The sequence below is a fragment of the Chaetodon trifascialis genome, chromosome 17 (assembly GCF_039877785.1).
Source record: "Chaetodon trifascialis isolate fChaTrf1 chromosome 17, fChaTrf1.hap1, whole genome shotgun sequence".
NCBI classification, from domain to species: domain Eukaryota; kingdom Metazoa; phylum Chordata; class Actinopteri; order Chaetodontiformes; family Chaetodontidae; genus Chaetodon; species Chaetodon trifascialis.
In genome coordinates this window covers 2,687,346-2,706,413 of record NC_092072.1, presented here as the reverse complement: position 1 = coordinate 2,706,413, position 19,068 = coordinate 2,687,346, and the positions used below count along the sequence as shown (strand labels likewise).

The following is a 19,068-nucleotide window of genomic DNA, read 5'->3' as shown; positions in this document are numbered from 1 at the left end:
AGGGCAACGCCTCCTTTTTCCGCTGCTCTGCCTTTTCCGGCGCGACGGGATGACGGAGCAGCAGGACGGAGAGAGGGGGACACCTTCCCCCGGTGCAGGGCCGGACCCGACCCTCCAATCAGGATTTCATTATCCCCCCAAATGTGCGCAGAGTGTCTTTTATCATGATGCATTTAAGGACCGACAAAGTGCACCAGTGTTAGAGCCAGAACAGCCTGCAACGTGGTTCCAAGATGTTCAAAATACAAAAAACAATTTCATGAAAGTTAAAATATATATATTCATATTAACAATAGCTATAATTAAATCTATGCACTGCCTCGTTTGTGCCACCAAATTTATAACAGCAAACCCAAACTGTCTAAATTTATTATGAGGCCCTCAAATCCCGACGTGGCACTCAGTGCAGACTCGTGTCTTTATGGCTGTTTTTGTTAAAATTAGGCTGGTTTACATGGTTTTCATGCTTCTCATATTTGATGCTGTTTACATCTTAAAGCATTTAGAAAATAGGCTACAACATATTGTCTGATATTTAAATTCTTTTCATAATTTTTCTTAAACTATATAAAGATGAGACACAACTTTAAAGGTCTGCGAAGAGAAGAACTTTAGTCATCAGTGAGACAATAAAATAAAAACACGCTGAGCCTGCTTTGTTATGGATGTCACGTCTTCAGATCTGACTTTGAATTTGATCCTACAGCTGATTGTTATGTGTGATCACAATAAAAATCATAGCTTCACTGCTTATAATGTGCAATATATTTACTTCAGGAGCTCCTCCACTGCACCCAAAACTCAGAGAAAAAAGACTCTTAGTCCACATTCAGCACATGTCTTGTTATATCATGAATATTTTATTTAACAACTGGACAGTACAAACACAGGTGAAGCAAAAACAGTTGGGGTGCATCACTGTGTGGCACAGAGAAATGTCAAAAAGCCTGGATATTCACACTGAGGCTGCAGTGTTCGGTTCATTCCCATCAAACACAAAGGTCATCACCCAGATCTGACTCCCTGAACGTCCTGAAAACAAGTGAATCACCACCACAGAAACAGCAAAGCGTTCGCGTACAGTTTGTTTTTCAGTGTCCAGATTGTGGAAGTAAAATTTTTCAGCCTTCAAAAATTCTCTTTCGCTGTTTTTCATTCCTCCAGGTGTGTGAATGTGGCGCAGCACCTGTTAGCGGGACCTGCCGAGTGTGTTTCATTAAGTGAAAGTGAGGGAGTGATTTCGTCCAACACACACGAGCGGCGGGAAGCTTTCTCACAAACACACACATGGAGCGACAGTCAGTGAGGTGCAGAGAGGCACAGATAGCAGACTTACAGTACATGATACTCAAACAAAGTACAATCAGTACGTTTATTTACACAGTCACAGATCTGGAGCAGACGAACAACAGACAAAGCAAAGGTCACAGCAGCTGATGGCGCTGAGACGTTTCTCTATGACTCAGAGCAGATTTGTTATACAGTAGTTTGGGTATTTTGCCAGAGAAGGATGGCAACATGGCGGCCGAACACCTGAAAACCACCACCAGCTCTGAGCGACGTCTGATTAGGCACGCAGATAGAAGTACGTAGCTGCGACGGAGCGAAGAGAAAGAGAGGAAAAGCAAAGAGAGGAGGCAGTCGTGTCGGTGATCGACTCCTGTTGACGCACAGAAGGAGCAAAATGTGCAGATTTAAAGAGGTTTTCAACTAAAATCAGCAGACGGTTCCTCCCCTCTTCAAACGAACATGTGCACCCCAAAGGAAAAGAAGCCCAACGCACGCAAGTCAACATAGAAATAGTGCTCTTTTAAAAAATACATATTTACACATGAATACTTGTACTCTCCTATCTTTGTACAGGGACAGCTCGTACATGTGCATACAGCGGATGGCTAAGGTTAGGAGCGGTGTGCGCCTGGGTCCACAGACATGTTTCAAATCCTTTCATGTGCTTTTGTGATGCGCTGAATTCAGCTGTCTTTGACAAACGAATTGACTCTGACCAGGTGAGAAACACACCTCTGAGTCGTCCAAAGTGTGAAAATATCGATTCTGTCAGGATGGCAAGTGACCAAATCTCTACTGAACAACAAGGCTGCTGGTGAGCGTTTCATCTGCAGTCTTTGATTCATTTGTAAATTGGCAGTTTTACCTCCAAGCAAATCACAACAGGCTCTGCTCAGCAGTGTGAGTCAGAGAAAACCAGCCGTGATTGGACCCTGGAGTCGGCCTCAGACCTGCACGTCACACTGCAGCACCAAAAGCAAATCCCTCCTGGTCAGAAGCACCATTTAGGCGTTTGAACCTCCCTTATTAATCCCAATTCTCAGTCTGCGTCCTCACCTTTGCCCCTGAGACACCTTCGCTTCACGTCTGCGCTCAGAGAAAAAGAAAAGGGCACAAATCTCGGAGGTATCTGAAACTGTGATATCACAAAAGGCAAACCCCGCCGGGCGAGCTGAGCAGTAGAAAGCGTTTTGAATCCATGTTCGACTCAGGTTCGAGGAGCAGTGTGGGCGTGGAAGCGGGACCCTGCAGGAGAGGCTGACCACAACACTGAACACCACCACGAGAGGAGGACACCGAACGCCTCCTTCAGTGCAAACACAGCACGTCACGATCGTCCACAAACACAGCGACACACAACGAAGCCACCACTCCGACCGTGATCCCCTCACTGAGAGAAATGTCCACCTCAACAAGGACTTTCACGTCCCATCACAGCGTCTCGCAGGCGTACGCCTCTTAAAACAGGAGACAAATGACAGCAGAGCGACATTTTTCACCTGTTTTTCAGTCTGTCATCGAACGCTCCACTTCAGCACAAATCACCTGCAGTGCTTGTCCAGATAAATATTTCTCCAGTGTAGTCAAAAAATAACTAATACATAAATAAATACTCTCAAAGTGCAGCATGAATCACGGCAGCAGAGACAGTTATTTCCCTCCTCAGTGATTCACGCAGTCTCCACAGAATACACAGAATACACCTCGTGTCAAACACCAAACATGCTGTACACAGTTAGTAACACAGAAACCTGTGAAGGCCGACATGCTGCAGCAGACCCTCAGACCAGGCGTCACAACGTAGAAGCAGTCTGGTTTTGACAACACCTGACGAAACACTCATTTAATCATCATCTAAACTTCCATGTTGGAATGCAGAGTTTGCTAAAAGTTGCAGCTCAATTTGAAATGTCATGATTTATCGACTGCAGCGGCTCTTCAATGAGCAGGTGAGGCAGCTCGAGGGGCTTCAGAGCTCATGTTGTGATAAAAACACGCTGTTCGCTGCTTCAGTTTTAAAGCGTCTGAACACGCTCGGCATGTTGGGTCAGAGCTGCATCGTGCACACCTGAAGGTTTTACACCAAAATACAGCTTCATGTTTGACTTGAAGGCAGATTGTAGTTTTAGATCCTCAGCAGTGTCCAGGTGCCAGTTTGCTAACGGCTAACAGACAAAGTTAAGACACAAAGAAAACTGTTTGTTACATCAATAATTAAAAAATGTCTCGTCTTTTTGTCTCTAATTCATCTTGACACATGACGATACAACTTCCAAGCTAGCTCACCTAAACAAGTGCAGGATCAGCTAACAGGCTAACGACATCACATCAGTGTTTTCTCTCATAGCTTTACCTTTAAAATCACTAAAATCACCAAAGACACATTGCTTTTAATATGAAACTAAAACTTCAATCTGGTATCTTCGAGGTCAACAGATTAACTCCCAGTTTTCTGAATCCACCATGACTCCACGTCACGCTGCCAGTCGTGTAATCATGGCGGAACGAAGCTCCTCGTTTTGCTTTAACCTGAAATTCACACAGAATCCAGTTTATCATCAGCACAACTGAAGAGTCGCTGTAGTCATTTCTCCCTTTGTGAAAATACAAAAGAATAACACATGAATCAGATTAGACACTCAAACAGGAACCATTCAGGACAGCTGCTCCTCCACTAAAGTGTAGATTACCTTCGCTTCTACAGTTTAAGCTCCTATAAGGTTGAAGTTTCTTTATTGATTGCACATTTTGTACTCTTATATTCTAATAACAGCCTGGTCAGATATACACAGTCGCTCAGGTAAATATCGTTTTAATCACGATTCAGCGAACTCGACATAAAGCGCTGTTGTGCTCGGTCACGTCTACACCGGCGATTGTGGCTCTAAGGCTTCGCTTTGCTCTTTTACAAAGTGCATCTAAACAGAGCAGCAAATGCGATTTACAGCGTTTAACCGTCAGTCAAATTGAAATGTCAGAGCTGCACGTCATGTCTGGAAAGCATCTCGATTATATACTTTATATAATAATCAGTTTCTATGATAATAAATACTCTTTCTCTTTAACAAAAAATAGACATTGCACTTAACCCTACTGTGATCTACATCTGTAAAACAGTCCTCAAATGCACAAGCCACAGTCATGACTTTAACACACAGACCCTCCAGTAAAGCAATAATCCACAAGATTTAACAATAAATCGACATATTTGTAGTTACCTAGAGACAGTGTTGACAAAGCAGCATGGAGGCGTCGTGTGATCATTTAAACGAGTTTTATGACAAGGTCGGTGAGGATGGGAAAAATCTGACATTTCTGTGCAAACTTTGCCCGCCGGCTTTCAAAAAGAAAATCTGCGCTTCAGTCACATGAGGTGAAAGCTGCAGCTGCTGTTCGTGTGGACTGAATGGACAGCAACAAAGCGTTAAAGCAGCGATGGGGAAATGCTGTCCCCTCAATGCTAATGTAAACCCTGGCTGGATAAGGATTCAAAATTGGATATGAAGATGAAATCTGACGCATAGTTACAGTGTTAAAACTGATCATTTTGAAAAATAATAGCTTGCAGCAACGTGTGGAAGAAAAGAACTGTAAACTCGTTCATTTTTAGGTGAACTTAGTTCAAAATTTTGAATTATGAACTATGAACTGAACTAGTTTGTTTTAAAATTTGTGAACTGAACTTTGAACTAGTTCAAAGTTCAAACTATGTAGGAAGTGATCTTTCCCAACACTGCCTAGAGATAAATCAGAAGCAAATTCTCTGGAAATGTTGTTTGTTTGGGGTAAATGTGGACTTCACCAACATCACCATCCGACAAACCTAAGAGGAGCAGCGTGGGACCACGAAACGAGCCGTTAGCACCGCGGACGGCGCGGAGCTGAACGAAGCTGAATAAACTTGTGGATTAGAGCTTCGACCGTCAGTGAGTAAACTTAGTACGACCTGTGGCTGCTGCTGATTCCCCACCCTGAATTTAACGAGCAGGAGAAACACATGTGAGGTCGCACGTGTTCACAACATGGCAATTAAAGCTCACTGCTTTGGCATTGCTAAACGCTGAAGGCAGAGCTTCAGCTTTAAGTTCCCTTCTCGGCTCTGTGATTTGAGAACACTTCCGAAAACACAACACGAGCAAACATAATCAAATACATGATGACACTACAGCTAGAAAGTTATATTGCACTAAAATATCCACTATAACAGGAATATGGGAATAAAACTGCATGGTCGCGGCCGGCGTCGCCTCAGTCTCACCACATGGACCTGAACCCTCTGCAGACACCTGCACAAAGGCTGCGCCGTCACCAAGACGCTCTGCTTCTAGTCTGCAGTGAGTTCACCTGGACCTTTTCTCACCTGTTAGCAACGACCTCCATGAACGCAACCTGTGTTTGCCCTGCTGGAAAAGTGTGGCCCTGACTAGACGCACAGCCGTGGTGAAAGAGACTCACCCCCGTAATGAGTGTAGCTTAGTGGAGCTCCTAGGAATGTACAGTAGATTGAATCTGTGGTTTGTACAGCCGCCGCTTCCCTTTCACAGTTTGGGAAGGGAGGGTTTAAAAGAAGGAATCGTAGGAAATGTCACAGATAAATAGGAAGTCTACGTAGCAGAAAGCATGACCTTTTAAAGGTCAAAGCCTATAAATTGATAACGCTGTTGTTCTCAGCAGGTCTATTATAAAATTATGTAGTTTCTATTGGTGATAATTAACTACAGTTTACAGCATTTTTGAAATCTGTGGTTCTTCCTTCGTTTTAACCCCCTTCACCCATTAAATCTACACACTCTCCTGCACCGTGGACTTTGATTTATCTTCAAGGGGCGTGCTTTCAGCTACGGGGGGCGGAGCTGCCGCCGGCGCCTCCACCAGCGGGACCTTCTCCTTCACCGGCGAGGCGGGAAGCGGCGCGGTGGTGCTGGCGCTGGCGGGAGGGTCCTCCGCGGACGAGGAGGTGGGAGGCGCGCCGCCGCTGAAGCCGCGGGCGATCTCGTCAAAGGTCTTGCCCCTCGTTTCCGGGACTTTCAGGAAGGTGAAGATGAAAAAGATGATGAGTAAGCCGGCGAAGATGAGGAAGACCCAAGGCCCGCACAGCTCCTGAGGAGACGAAGGAGGGGAGTCGCAGATGTTACATGTTTGTGCTCGCTAAAGATAAGAATAGAAACCCAAACCAGTTCCAACCCGGACAATCGCTCACCACTAGTTTGGGGAAGCTCATTCCAACCAGGAAGTTGGCCGTCCAATTGCAGCAGCCGGCCACGGCCATGGCCGCCGGGCGGGGCCCCTGGGAGAACAGCTCAGCCACGATGAACCACGGGATCGGACCGGGGCCGAGCTCAAACATCGCCACAAACAGCATGACAGCAAAAATGGCCATGTAGCTCATGACGGTAATGTGCTTCTGCTCAGACAGAGGGAGGCAGAGGGAGAAGACGCACAGAGGACGACATCTTTTATTTCAATTCAATGATTATCTAATGATCGTGAGAGCGTGGAAGACGAATAGATGAGACAACTTCATATTGAGACAGTATGTCAGGTTGTTTACAGCTTCTATCAATTAACGCAGCTTTAAGAGCTTTCAGACATTCTTCTGCAGAGTCTGGCACTGGATCGGAGCCTGTGTATACGTCTCATGTCCAAACACTGTGTCTGTCGAGGACGGAGACAGGGCTGCACGAGAGAGCAGCGCTGAACTCACCAGCAGGAGGGAGACGGTCATGAGCAGAGCGCTGACCGCCATTCCACCCAATCCCAGGAGATGCAGGGTCCTTCGTCCCGCCTTCTCCACCAGGAAGAGCTGGAGGACAGACACAGGACGGAGTGAGACACTGCCGAACGCTCACAAACACATGCAGGGACACAGAGAAGCATCCCGGCGTCACTCACGGAAACAACGGTGAAGACGGTGTTGACGACTCCGGCTCCGATGGTGGCGTAGATGGGCTGCTTCACGCCAGCTGATTCAAAGATCCCCGTGGAGTAGTAGAACACCTGGGGGACACAGAGAGGACAGAAAAGACAAAATAAGGGATGAGGATTTGCATATTTTATAATTATAGTATCTAAAGGTCTGATCCTATAATGTACCAACATGCACTCTGCCTCGCGCAGGTGACATCCGCGTCCTCAGAGACGGCAGCTGTGACAGAGCGGCCTCTGCACTCCCTGAACGAGCTGTTCGCTTTGAGTTATCGCAGCCTCGGTCTGCTCAGATTTATGAGTGTCACACAGTTAGGTACAGAGCCGTATGTCACTGAAAGCTCTGTCACTCTTTATGTCTCATGAATCCAGGAAAAAGTGATGTGAAGCAACGGAGAGGCTAATCTAGAAGACGGACCTTTAAGATAAATAAGGAAAATAAGGACATTTCTTCTTTAATGGTACGTTTAATTTTAGCTGTAATATGTTCAGAATAAATTTGGCTTTGATCTAGTTTTATGTATTACAGTGACAGGCCTTTAATGTAACATGTACTGCATGTAGTGAATGCATTGATTATATTATGTGCATTAAAACAACAATACAGTAACAACTAATGTGTGTGTGTGTGTGTGTGTGCGCTCCTGATGGTCAGCAGCTTGCATGCCATCAGTGTGTGTGTGTGTGTGTGTGTGTGTGTGTGTGTGTGTGTGTGTGTGTGTGTGTGTGTGTGTGTGTGTGTGTGTGTGTGTGTGTGTGTGTGTGCGTGCGCGCGCGTGTGCGTGTGCGTGCGCGTGCGTGCTGCCTGTTGCCGACTCACGGCGTTGATCCCGGACAGCTGCTGGGAGAGCTGCAGCATGACGGCGATGAGGAGGGGCTGTCGGTACGACGCCGAGCGGAAGAGCTCGGGGATGGTCACCTTCTTCTCCATGGCCATCTTGGCGCTCTCCTCCTTCATCTCCTGCAGGTCTTTGCTGACGTCTTCGCTGCCGCGCAGACGCACCAGTGCTGTGTGGTGTTTACAGAGAGTCAGTGTAAAATTAAGGTATTTTAAGGTTTAACTTTAGCTGTTGGCTCTTATTGCTGAGCTGAGCCAAATCCCTGGATTTCGCCTGTAAAGCCACCACATGAGGGCATCTTTGTGGTTTGAGTCCCGGCGGGAACCCTCCTTCCACCTCTCTCTCTCCTCATCATCCGTCACAGCTCTGCACAGACTGGATAAAATGCATCACAAACACCCGACAGTCGCAGAATCCATCACTGGAGCCTGAGCTTCACGTCTCTTTTTGTTTGCGTGGGATCGGAGGTGTGAAGGAGAAGTGGGTCAGCGCCTCAGAGCCGACCCTGACGGGCTTCAGGCTGAGCAGATGCCAGAACCTTCTGCCTGGTGGAGGAAACATCGCCCTGACTCACCTGAGCTCAGCCGGTGTCTCTTAACTGCTGATTTCTCTTACAGTTACAGTATTTCTCTATCACCACAGCTGTAGCAACTCGTATAACTGAGGGAGCAACAGTAATGTTAGCAGTTGTAGTAATACTGTCAGAAGCAGCAGTACTGCATGTGATGCAGTGCTGTAGTCATATCAGTAGTAGTAGTGACCTCCCAAGTAGCAGAAACAGCTGCTACTAACAGCACTTCTGCTGATACTTAAGATACACCTTTACTGATACTAGTAAAACAAGTAGTCGCAGTATACTAGCAGCAGCAGCAGCAGCAGCAGCAGTAGTAGTAGTCGTAGAGGTTGTAGTATTATAGTAATGATAGAGGCAGTGGTTACAACAGAAGTACTAATAGTAGCAGCATTAGTATTATGAGTAGCTGTAACTGTAGTTGTGTTTGTAATACTTCGTTATAGAGTCAGTAGTTGTAGTAGTGATAGCAGCACTAGCAGCAGTAGTACAGCTAGCATTAGTGGTGATGCCTGTAGCAGAGGCTGTGGTGGTACTGTAGTAATGACTGTACTAAAGCAGCGGGTGAGACAGCAGTGGTGTTAGCAGTAGTTGTAGCAGTGCCAGTAGTTGCAGTGGCAGTTGTAGTACTGGCAGTATGAATGATAGTAGCAACTGCAGTTGCAGCAGTAACAGAAGTAGCTGCAGGAGTGTTAGTAGTAGTTGTAGCAGTACAGGTATCAGCAGTGCTAGTAGTGGGTATCTGTAGCTGCAGTAGTAGCAGTAGCGGGCGTACAGTAGCAGTACTGGCAGAGTGGATTACAGTAGCTGTAGTAGTAATGCAGTAACAGCAGCAGGAATGGCGGCGGTGCAGCAGTATCAGTAGTACTATCATCAGTATCGCAGCAGTATCCGTGCGTACCTTTGCGCGCCTGCTCCTCCTGCTTGAGGTTGATGAGCAGGAAACGAGGGCTCTCGGGACAGAAGGGCAGCAGGATGCACTGCAGCACAGCAGGGGCCACAGTGAGGGCCAGCAGCAGGGGCCACAGCTTGGCCGAGCCCAGCAGAGCCTCCAGACCAAAGACCTGAAGGAGGAGGAGGACAGCAGGTGACCGAGGAGGACAGCAGGTGACCGAGGAGGACAGCAGGTGAGTCAGACTCCCGGCGAAGCAAACACTGTAGCACAGCACACAGTGAGACTGCTGACCTGAGCTATCAGGATGCCCACCACCACACCGAGCTGGTGGAGAGTGCCGAAGGCTCCTCGGAGGGGAGTGGGTGACACCTCGCCCACGTACATGGGAGTCAGGCCGGTGAAGAGGCCGCAGAACAGGCCGATGACCAGGCGGCCGGCGATCACCATCTCATAGGAGGAGCAGATGGTGGAGAAGCCCATGAGGAGGCCGCCGATCACTGCCAGGGAGTTCACCAGGAACATGGAGCGACGCCTGAGGAGGAGGAGGAGGAGGAGGAGGAGGAGGAGGAGGAGGAGGAGGAGGGGGCGGAAAGAGAGCATGTTAATGCAGTTTAGCGGATTAGCTTCAGTGTTGTTTCTGTCGATGAGGAGAGAGGAGAGGAGGCTGGAGGTGGGAGGAGCAGCCGAGAGGTTTGTGGCTAAATTGACAAGTTGATTGATTAACTGAGAAATAACCATCAGTGTGTCAGGACTGGTTGACCTGCATGAGAGTGTGTGAAGGTCGGGAGCTTTCCTGTCTAATTAGTTCATTGACAGACAAGTGTTAGTGCAGTTTGACACCGCAAACATGTGTGTTTACGTGTGAGTGTGCGTCCCTGTGTGTCAGAAGGAGGATATGAGGACGTCTTTTCTATCACCAGATCCCTTCAAAAGGACACGTCAGCGCTTCTGAAGGCTCACGGCTGCGTTAAACACGAGGTGAGTAGCTTAGCTTAGCATGAAGGCTAAAGTGTTTTTCCACTGTGAACCCTGCGTTTCTTTAATAGCTCGTGGAAAACATATTAACGGCAGGGTTAAAACAAACAATCTGAAAGCCAGAAATGAGAAAGGGCTGCGGTTTGAGGCGCAGAGGCAAACGGAGGGATGAAGGAGCGACTCTGGGGAACATTAGAGCTGAGCAGTGGTCTCAAGACAGACACGCTCCATATCCTCCATTAGCAGTAATGGCTTGTGACAGTTGAGCTGAGCCACACAGGAAACACACAGAGCCATTAAAGGGAAAATAAAACACTCAGGAATTCTTCGTATTTACATTCAACGAGCCCAAAAAATCTACTTCCTGTGGTTTGTACAGACAGGAACAGGTTAGCTTCTCATTAAAGACGACCGCATAGAGAAAACCTCACACCTCAGCTGGTCACGCTGAACACATTCAGTCCCCACCTGCCAAATCGGTTTGCCATGACGCCAACGCTGAAGGAGCCCACCATGCCGCCCACGCTGAAGATGGCGACGGCGATGCTCCAGACGATGGTGCACACCCCCGGGCTGATGGGCTTGCCATAGCGCTCGACCCAGGTGTCGTTGAAGAAGGACCGTAGTTTCTGAAGGCGGCGACAAATAAAGAAACGGATGAAGGGAAGAGAGGAAAAGCAGCTGGGAGCAGAAATCAAAGGTAGAAATGTTAATACTGCAGCATCTTTCCTATCTTTAGGAAGCATGTTGTTTGTTTAACTAACGTTTCTAATTGTCCCTGAAAGCAGAAATCTGGTCATGAGTGAGCTGTCGAGGTGTTGGTAGATGTACTGCAGCTCGGCTAGCTGTTTCCCCCTGCTTCCAGTCTTTATGCTAAGCTAAAGCACTTAACAGAGATGACATTGAATTTTCCTAAACGTACGTAGCATCTAGCATCTTTATGCAGATTTAGCCTCTTTTGAGCTCCCAAAAAAATATCTCAGCTTGATATAAGTGTAGAATATGTCACCAGACTTCACAAAGTGGCTTCACGTGACAGGAAGTGCAGATGTTTCCCTTCACAAACACCTGCTCACATCTGGAGGTTACCGGCTGATCACCAACCTGCTCGGGAGCGTTGATGACTCCTGTGTTGTAACCAAACTGCAGAGAGCCGATGACGGCGGTGCCCAGAGAGAACAGGAGGTAACCTGTCACCTGCTTTTCCTGCAGCGAGAAGGAGGAGGAAGAAGAGAAGAAGAAGAAGAAGAAGAAGAAGAGATGGAGATGAATGTGGAAGTTAAAGGAGGGAGACAGACAGAGGGATGAAATACATAATAATATAATCTGATTTTCAATAACTGCAGACTGCAAACAGATGCAATAAACTGCATGTTGATGGCAGACAGGTGAGTGATGCAGCGACACATAGACTCTAATATCAGACGTCAGACTACGCCTGAACACACCCGACATGCAGCCACACAAGATCACTCAGTGTATTTAACGTACTGCCACGACACCAACAGTCAAATATAAAGAAAAAAGACTGTAAAAGCTACCAGGAGTGCAATCGATGATTATTTCAACGATGAATCGATCAGTTGTTCAGGCTAGAAAATGTCAAGAAAATGATGCAAAACACTCATCACAGCTTCCCAGAGGCCAAAGACTCGTCATTTACTATCATACGCGGCAAAGAAAATCCTCACATTTAAGCAGCTGGAGCCAACAAAAGTTTGATATTTTTGCCTGAAAAATGAAACGATTGATTAGTTATCAAAATAGTTGGCGTTTAATCATCTTCGGATCAGCTAATCGATGAATCGCTGCGGCTCTAAAAGCCACAAATAAAGGTTTAAAACCAACATGATGTGCAGATTTTATGTTTCAGCTGCATGAACAAAGACATCTGTGCGATCAGATCCTTTTCTTTTTCTTGGATATAATCAGTTAATGCAGAAGAAATTCAATAGTGACGCCGTCCATCTGCTCCGCGTCGGCCCCCGTAGCGCCGTCGATTCATCTCTGTAATGAAATCAGGGCGAGCGCTGGCTGTCGTCACGGCCATCGGATGTTCAAACGTCTGCACGAGCCTCCGTGAGATGCATCATATCATTAATAAATCAGCTAATCGCTCCCGTCCTGAGTCAGGTCCGAGCCCTTTTTGTTAGATGAACTGAACGTAGATAAAAGAAATAATAACACTGTTTGAAAGTTTAATTTTTCTTTCATATTTTCACATTTTCATTTTTCTTTCATTGATGTGTTTTCTGTTTTTCTGACTTCTCGTCATTTTTCACCTGTCAGACCAAGTATGTGACATTTGTTTTTACTAAAAAAAGGAGTTGAAAAAAAGAATACTTCACATAAGTACACTTTATTACTATTAAAAGTATTTGTAATTTAGTCAACTTTTAGTTATATATTATAATACGCTTTCAATAAAGTACACTTTTTATAAGTATTTTGAAATACCCCTTTAAGTATTGCAGAATTATTATATAAGTTTTAATACAATGACATGTATTTAGAGGTACATTTTTAAAAAGTATACATCAAACATACTTTAAATTAACTACAATTAAGTGTACTTGTACTGACTTTTCTACACTTAAATTATATTTCTAATACACAAAATAATACTACTTGGCCTGTAGTTATATAGCATCATGGTGCTCTGTATCAAGGTCGCAGGGAGCTGGAGTCTATCCCAGCATGCAACGGGCCGGATGTGGGGTCAGGTTTACTCGTCCAGGAGATTTCAGGCTGTCAAACCTTTTTTTCACGTTCTGTAGGTTTTTAATGATTTTCAGACAGATCAGAGGTCAGAGAAGGTGAAAGTTTATTAAAGGCTTCATGATTGAGCCCACACATGAAGCTGGGGGGAGGTCACGCCGGGTCGCCGCAGGAGAAATTAGGCCACTGTGTCTTTGTTTGTGCTGATGTCTGTGATACCGAGCCTGCGCTGACGAGGCAGAACGTCCTGCTGTCATATGAGACGGCGCAGAGGCCTGCGGGCCTCAGGCCATCCACTGCCCTTGGTGCCACAATAACAGAGCGAGGTCGGACAATATTAGCGAGGACCGCACCTCTCAGGATTCGGTGGGCGTCGACTGCTCGGGACCAATCAGAACGCGAGGGAGAAGCGTGAATGGGAAATGAAAAGAAGGTCAAACTGGAGCGGTTCTCTTACGTTTAGCATGAAGCTGGCAGCAAGGAGGCCGGACGCTGCTACTGTGACGCTGAACCAACGAGCCAAGAGGTGAATCACGGCGGCGTTTAGCTCATAACACACGAGGAGGCATCCTGATGGAGCACAGAGATGGAGGATCTTGTGGTCCTGCACCTGGCTGTTCCCCACAACCCCACCTTCTGTCTTCTTCTGTGCTTTCATCGTCCGCTTGCACAGTGTTTTCAGTCCTCTGCAGCTCTCAAAGTTAATGAAATCAAACAGCCTTTCCACTGTTTGCCCCCCCCCTTCATTTGCATGCATCCCCTCAGGATTTAGGTGACATTTACGAGCGATCAATAACCCGGTGAGTCTAAAAGCCCCTGCATCTCCCTGCTGATTTGTCCTGTTGTGTCTTTCAGTAACTTTAATGAAACCGGATGGAAAGTCGCACATTTAAAGACATTTGAAAAAGACCGTGAATCGATGTTTGTGCTGGATGCTGATCGATGAGCGACAGGTGTTTTTAACTCACGTGCAGGTTTATGATGTTCTCTCCTCACTCTCAGTGACTTTAGATCACTTCTATTCTTCTTATACTCTGAGTGAATGTGAACTAAGATGAGAATAAAACCTACTCACTGATGATAATAAGCATAGCATGACCACCGCCAGGCGAGAATCATGACAATCAAGGATTAGAAATATGCAAAGGTTGTATAATTTAGAATAAAATGACGTTTATGTGCAATTCATGATGCTGTGTGTCAAAGAAAATTCAGAAATGTTGCTTTAATCACAGACTGTGACGTGTTTAACTTCTGAAAGTCTGACTGCTCAGCTTCAGTTTCAAAGTGCGACTCAGCAGTTTCTTTCTTCAGACTTTTGTTTGTAACGCAGACTCACTGTTTTGTTTGAAGTCTGTACAGCTGAGCTAAAATAACGATGATGGAACATCAGCGAACTGCTCCTTTAACTGCTCAAAACAGCCAATGTCAGAGAGGTCGCCGGCCTTTGGAAGAAACCTCCAGCAGAAGATCGTCAAAGAAACTTCAAAGCGATCCTTCATCGTGCTTCTAACATCATCACCATCACTTCAGAGTTAATTAGAGGAGGCAGAAAGAGAGGAGCCCTGAGCGCGACGCAAGACCCAAATGCATCTCGGTGTGGTGTCTGAGAAGCCTGCAAGCAGCTCTATCAACCCCGTGAGACGCACACACACATGCACGCACGCGCGCGCACACACACGCACGCTCTGCTATATTTGCAGTTCACCTTCCTCTTTCCTCTGACTGTGTCCGTCTCTGCTTTTTGTCAAGTCACAGTGACTCAGGAGAAATGGCTGCTCACATGACGGCTCCCAGAACGTCTCAGATGAGGATCAATAACAAAAACCAACACAGCTGCTCGTTGGTGACTTCAACCAGAGCGTTGTTTAGCATCTGGGATGTCTGCAGAGATGAAGGTCCGGCCTGCTGCTCTTCCTCAGCGTCCCTGTTTCGTGAATCATCCTGGACTCTGGACACAAACCCTCAGTTCAAACAGCTCTGATCCTTTTTCCTCTTACCAGTGTTGGATATTTTGGCATTATTCAGCCCAATCATCACTCAGCTGGACTTCAAGCGCTTTAATCTCATTGGTCCAAACGTGACGAGGCCTGAATGTCCTGCGTTGAGCAGAAACATGATCAAATCTTTGAATGCCGGCTGAGAGTGTTTCAGGTTTCAGGCGTTTCACGAAGCTCCAGACAAACTTCCGCCTGCTGTCCTTCTGCAGCTGAACAGATGTCGCGGTAACCGTTGCCATGACGACGGGATGAGATCACACCGTCCTCACACACAAATCCAACTTGATGGTTTGCATGTGGCTTGATGATGGCGCGAAGCAGCGTGGGATTATGGGATAAAAAAGTGTGCTCCATCACAAGAGAGCAAAGCAAACAATGCTAGCTAGCTAGCTGGCTGACTTTCTTCTTCACTGTCTGACGGAGCAGCTGGAGGGGGCAAAGAGGATACGGCGCCACCGACAGGCGGCCGAATGAAACGCACCCTCACGTGAATAAAATGAAGGATCTCTCTGATAGTTTAGGTGCACAAATCAACAAATAATGTGACAAAGGTCGAGCTGTTACACATGAAAAACACATCATGTCGTTAAACTTTAACACTTTGACAAAACAAACAGACAGAAAAGCTGGAGATCACATGACTACAGGTGTTTCAACTACAACTGCTGTGAGCCTGAATCAGTGACTCAACCCGTCGTCCTCTGACTTCACACTCCAGCTTTTCGTTGCACAGCGACATCATCTTTCCTCCTGCCTCATTTAAGCTCCCGCTCCCTCCAACCAACAGTGTTCATATAGAGTCCCTCCCCTCCCTCCCCTCGTCCCCTCCCTCCCTTCTTCCTCCATCTCCATGGCAACAGCCTGGAGGTGACATTTTATTGACACAGGCTAAAAGTAACCACAGCACACACACACGCACACACGCACACACACACACACACACACACACACACACACACACACACACACACACACACACACACACACACACACACACACACACAAGCACAATGAGTACAATCCGGCCCACAGCTCCTCAATCAGCTGAGTTTGGAGTGAAAGCAGGAGGTTAAACGCATCGACCTGCTTCGTCTCACATCGCTCGGCCGTGCATCGACGGGCTGGTCAGTGGTGGCACGAGCAATAAGAGCAGGATGCAGAGTCACACACACGCACACACACACACACACACAGGATGACACACATAAGTGCAACTATACCAGCAGCTGGACTGGGAGTCACTGGAGCCTGTGAGCCTGTGAGGCATGAGCCTGTGTTTATGAGCACCACAGCAACAGGTTTGTATGTTAAATATCATCGCCGCCTGCGGTCTTTGTGTCGTTTTACACAAATGAACTTTTTCTCTTGTAGCTTTCCGACTTTTGTTTAACTAGCTAATCTCACTGAGCTCAGGTTGTGGCCTGCAGGAGAGGCCCGAGAGCATCAGATTAACAAAGCAGGTCTTACAGGAAACCTGAGGGGAAGGCGTGATGAACGCCGCGTCCGTCTGTGGCTCCTACGTGGACGTGCAGACGGCTTTTTAAAGGGGTGAAGAAGGACTTGTAGCTGCATTGCATTCTGGGCTGTTTTCTGCTACTGCAACTGCTTCTGATGCTTTTTAAAGGATGTTTGGAGGAAATAAAGGAAATAATCCCTTTAAACTTCCATTGTTTCTTTCCTAACCTTCATCCTTATTCTAAAACAAACACAATCCTTACCTTAAACTTAAAAAATAAACTTCCTCTTCACCCCAAACTGGCCCGTCGAATTGATTAATTGTCTCTTGTTTTGAGGATTTTTGGTCCTCATAAATATACAGAAGCATCAAACTGAAGCTTCATATTCATTTCATCTGTGCTCAAACAAAACTCGAGCATACAGCCATGGCGGACATCCACACACACACAGTGTTTCTCTCACACACTTTAACACACATCTCGTGGCTGACTCAGAGCTGTCACGGTACACGTACACACACACACACACACACACACACACGGAGGCCCACGCCGCCCACACAGCGCGGCTCAGACACTTTATATAGAAATGATTTTCACACATGAACCAGAAATCACAACTCAGCAGCGATCACTCAGACGTTCTTCAGTATAAAAGCTAAAGAAAAAGCAAAACCTCGTCCTGAACGCGTCTCACGGCAGAAGCCACGCGGGCTGAACATCACTTACCTGCCTCTCCATCGTCTGAACACCAGCTGGGTGGATGTGTTTACTCCAGCTGAAGGGTGCAGAGAGGGTATCTTCAGGTGGTGGTTAAAAGCTGTGCAGTACCCGCCCTCCGGCGCTGGAAGCTGCAGGAAAAGAAACACACCTCATTAGGCGCTGTCCGTGGTACCAACCGGCTCTGCAAGGACGGACACGACCGCGCTGCCCTCCCTCCCATCCGCTAATAATCGACATCATGCGTTTTAAAGAGCATCTCCGCGCACAGAGAGCAGGAAATGACCGGAGCAGATGCTTTTCTCCGTTAACCTTTTTCTATGTCTGCACTGTCGGTCAAACTGGAGCAAGCTGGAGGTTTTTCTCAGCCCTGCTCGTCCCAAAGACCCCAAATCCAGAGCGAAGCGGATCCGGGACAGTGAACCGCTGCTCACCTGTCGTGACCGCCGGGCCGGACAAAGGAAAGCCTGGGTGAGCTGCGGCGCTGCCTCCCTCCGTCTCAGTCCGCCTCATGCAGGAGCTGCGAGGAGAACCGCACGTAAAAGCACGCACTTGTTTTTATTTTTTTATTTTTTCATCGCCTCCATCAACCTATGAAAAACTGGGACGCTGGGATGCCGTGACGTCGCTCCGCCCCTCAGCTTCTACGTGCAGAAATGCGTGACTCCTGCGCGTCATCGCCGCATCCCGTGAGCCGAGGCGGCACCGCGTCCTATCGCTGCTGCAGCCGCCGTTCGGTTAGTTGGTCATTTCATCTGAGCGGGCGCATGCGCACGGAGGTGGATCCTGAGGGTCGTGAGGAGGGATTATGAAGCCCCCGCCCCCCGCGTCCTCCTCGGCTTCCCATGATGCCTCTCTCCGGCGACCTTGACCGGAGCCGCGGGGCGCCTGATGCTGCGGATGCTGATGCAACGCGGCCCGTTACTGAGGCAACGGGTCACGCGGTGCGGCCCAGGTGATGCTCCAGTTGTAGAAGTGATTACTTTTCAAGCCTTTTCTGTTTGCAGACAGTGAGTTTGTGATCAGCTGCACACATCAATGTGAAATGTCACCGGACACATCAGGTAGGCTCACGTCACGCTCACGCTGCAGGTCTCATGATCCGCTGGTGACTCAGAGACAATAACAGAAGTCAGCTGACTGTGTGTCGGACTTTGTGGAAAAAGGTTATGCAGTGAGGTTAAACTTTTAACTCTTGATCGGAGATGTTTCTCTGCAGCCTAAGAGACAAAATACGCTTGGACTAGAGCTGCTGAATGACCTCCTGTTGGGACTGACAAACACTGTTAATACATTAGTACTTTATGTAATACTGCCATTCTGTTTCTGTACTACAGCGTCATATATCTTTCCTTATGGCACTGAAATGTCATGTTGTTTGTATTGTGGACCCTCTGACGCAGCTTTGTGATTTTAGGCTACATAAATAATTTGATTTTCAGTGATCAGTGTCTCTCATGCCCACGTTTGCCGCCTTCTTTCTAATTTTCTCACAAAATGAAAAAAGTTGTCGTTTCTCCTCATGTTTCGACCTTGTTGACACTTTTATCCGACCTGATCCCACAAACCTCCATCAGGCAGTTTGTGAATAAAGTGGTCTGATAATTCAGGACTACACATGAAGATTTAATGTGACCTCACTTTGACTTTTCAAATTAAAAGCTCGTAAAGCTCGACC

General features: G+C 47.1%; 1 protein-coding gene across 1 annotated transcript; it reads right to left on the bottom strand.

Annotated features, from left to right (window-relative positions):
- Positions 1 to 839: 839 nt before the first annotated feature.
- Positions 840 to 19,059, bottom strand: LOC139345447 (solute carrier family 2, facilitated glucose transporter member 1-like). The gene is made up of 11 exons (XM_070984026.1): positions 17,825 to 19,059; positions 17,400 to 17,521; positions 11,600 to 11,701; positions 10,964 to 11,124; positions 9,812 to 10,052; positions 9,527 to 9,689; positions 8,036 to 8,223; positions 7,183 to 7,287; positions 6,995 to 7,093; positions 6,491 to 6,694; positions 840 to 6,390 (listed from the first exon to the last, which is right to left on the bottom strand). The coding sequence occupies exons 2-11, from the start codon at positions 17,409 to 17,411 to the stop codon at positions 6,073 to 6,075; spliced, it is 1,593 nt and encodes a 530-aa protein (XP_070840127.1). The 5' UTR covers positions 17,412 to 17,521; positions 17,825 to 19,059; the 3' UTR covers positions 840 to 6,072.
- Between the last annotated feature and the right edge of the window lie 9 nt (positions 19,060 to 19,068).

Excerpts from the sequence above, each read along its gene's own strand:
- LOC139345447 (XM_070984026.1), bottom strand. Across the intron at positions 10,053-10,963 it reads ATGGCAAACCGATTTGGCAG|GCGTCGCTCCATGTTCCTGG; the intron begins GTGGGGACTGAA and ends CCTCCTCCTCAG. Across the intron at positions 8,224-9,526 it reads GGAGGAGCAGGCGCGCAAAG|CACTGGTGCGTCTGCGCGGC; the intron begins GTACGCACGGAT and ends AACACCACACAG.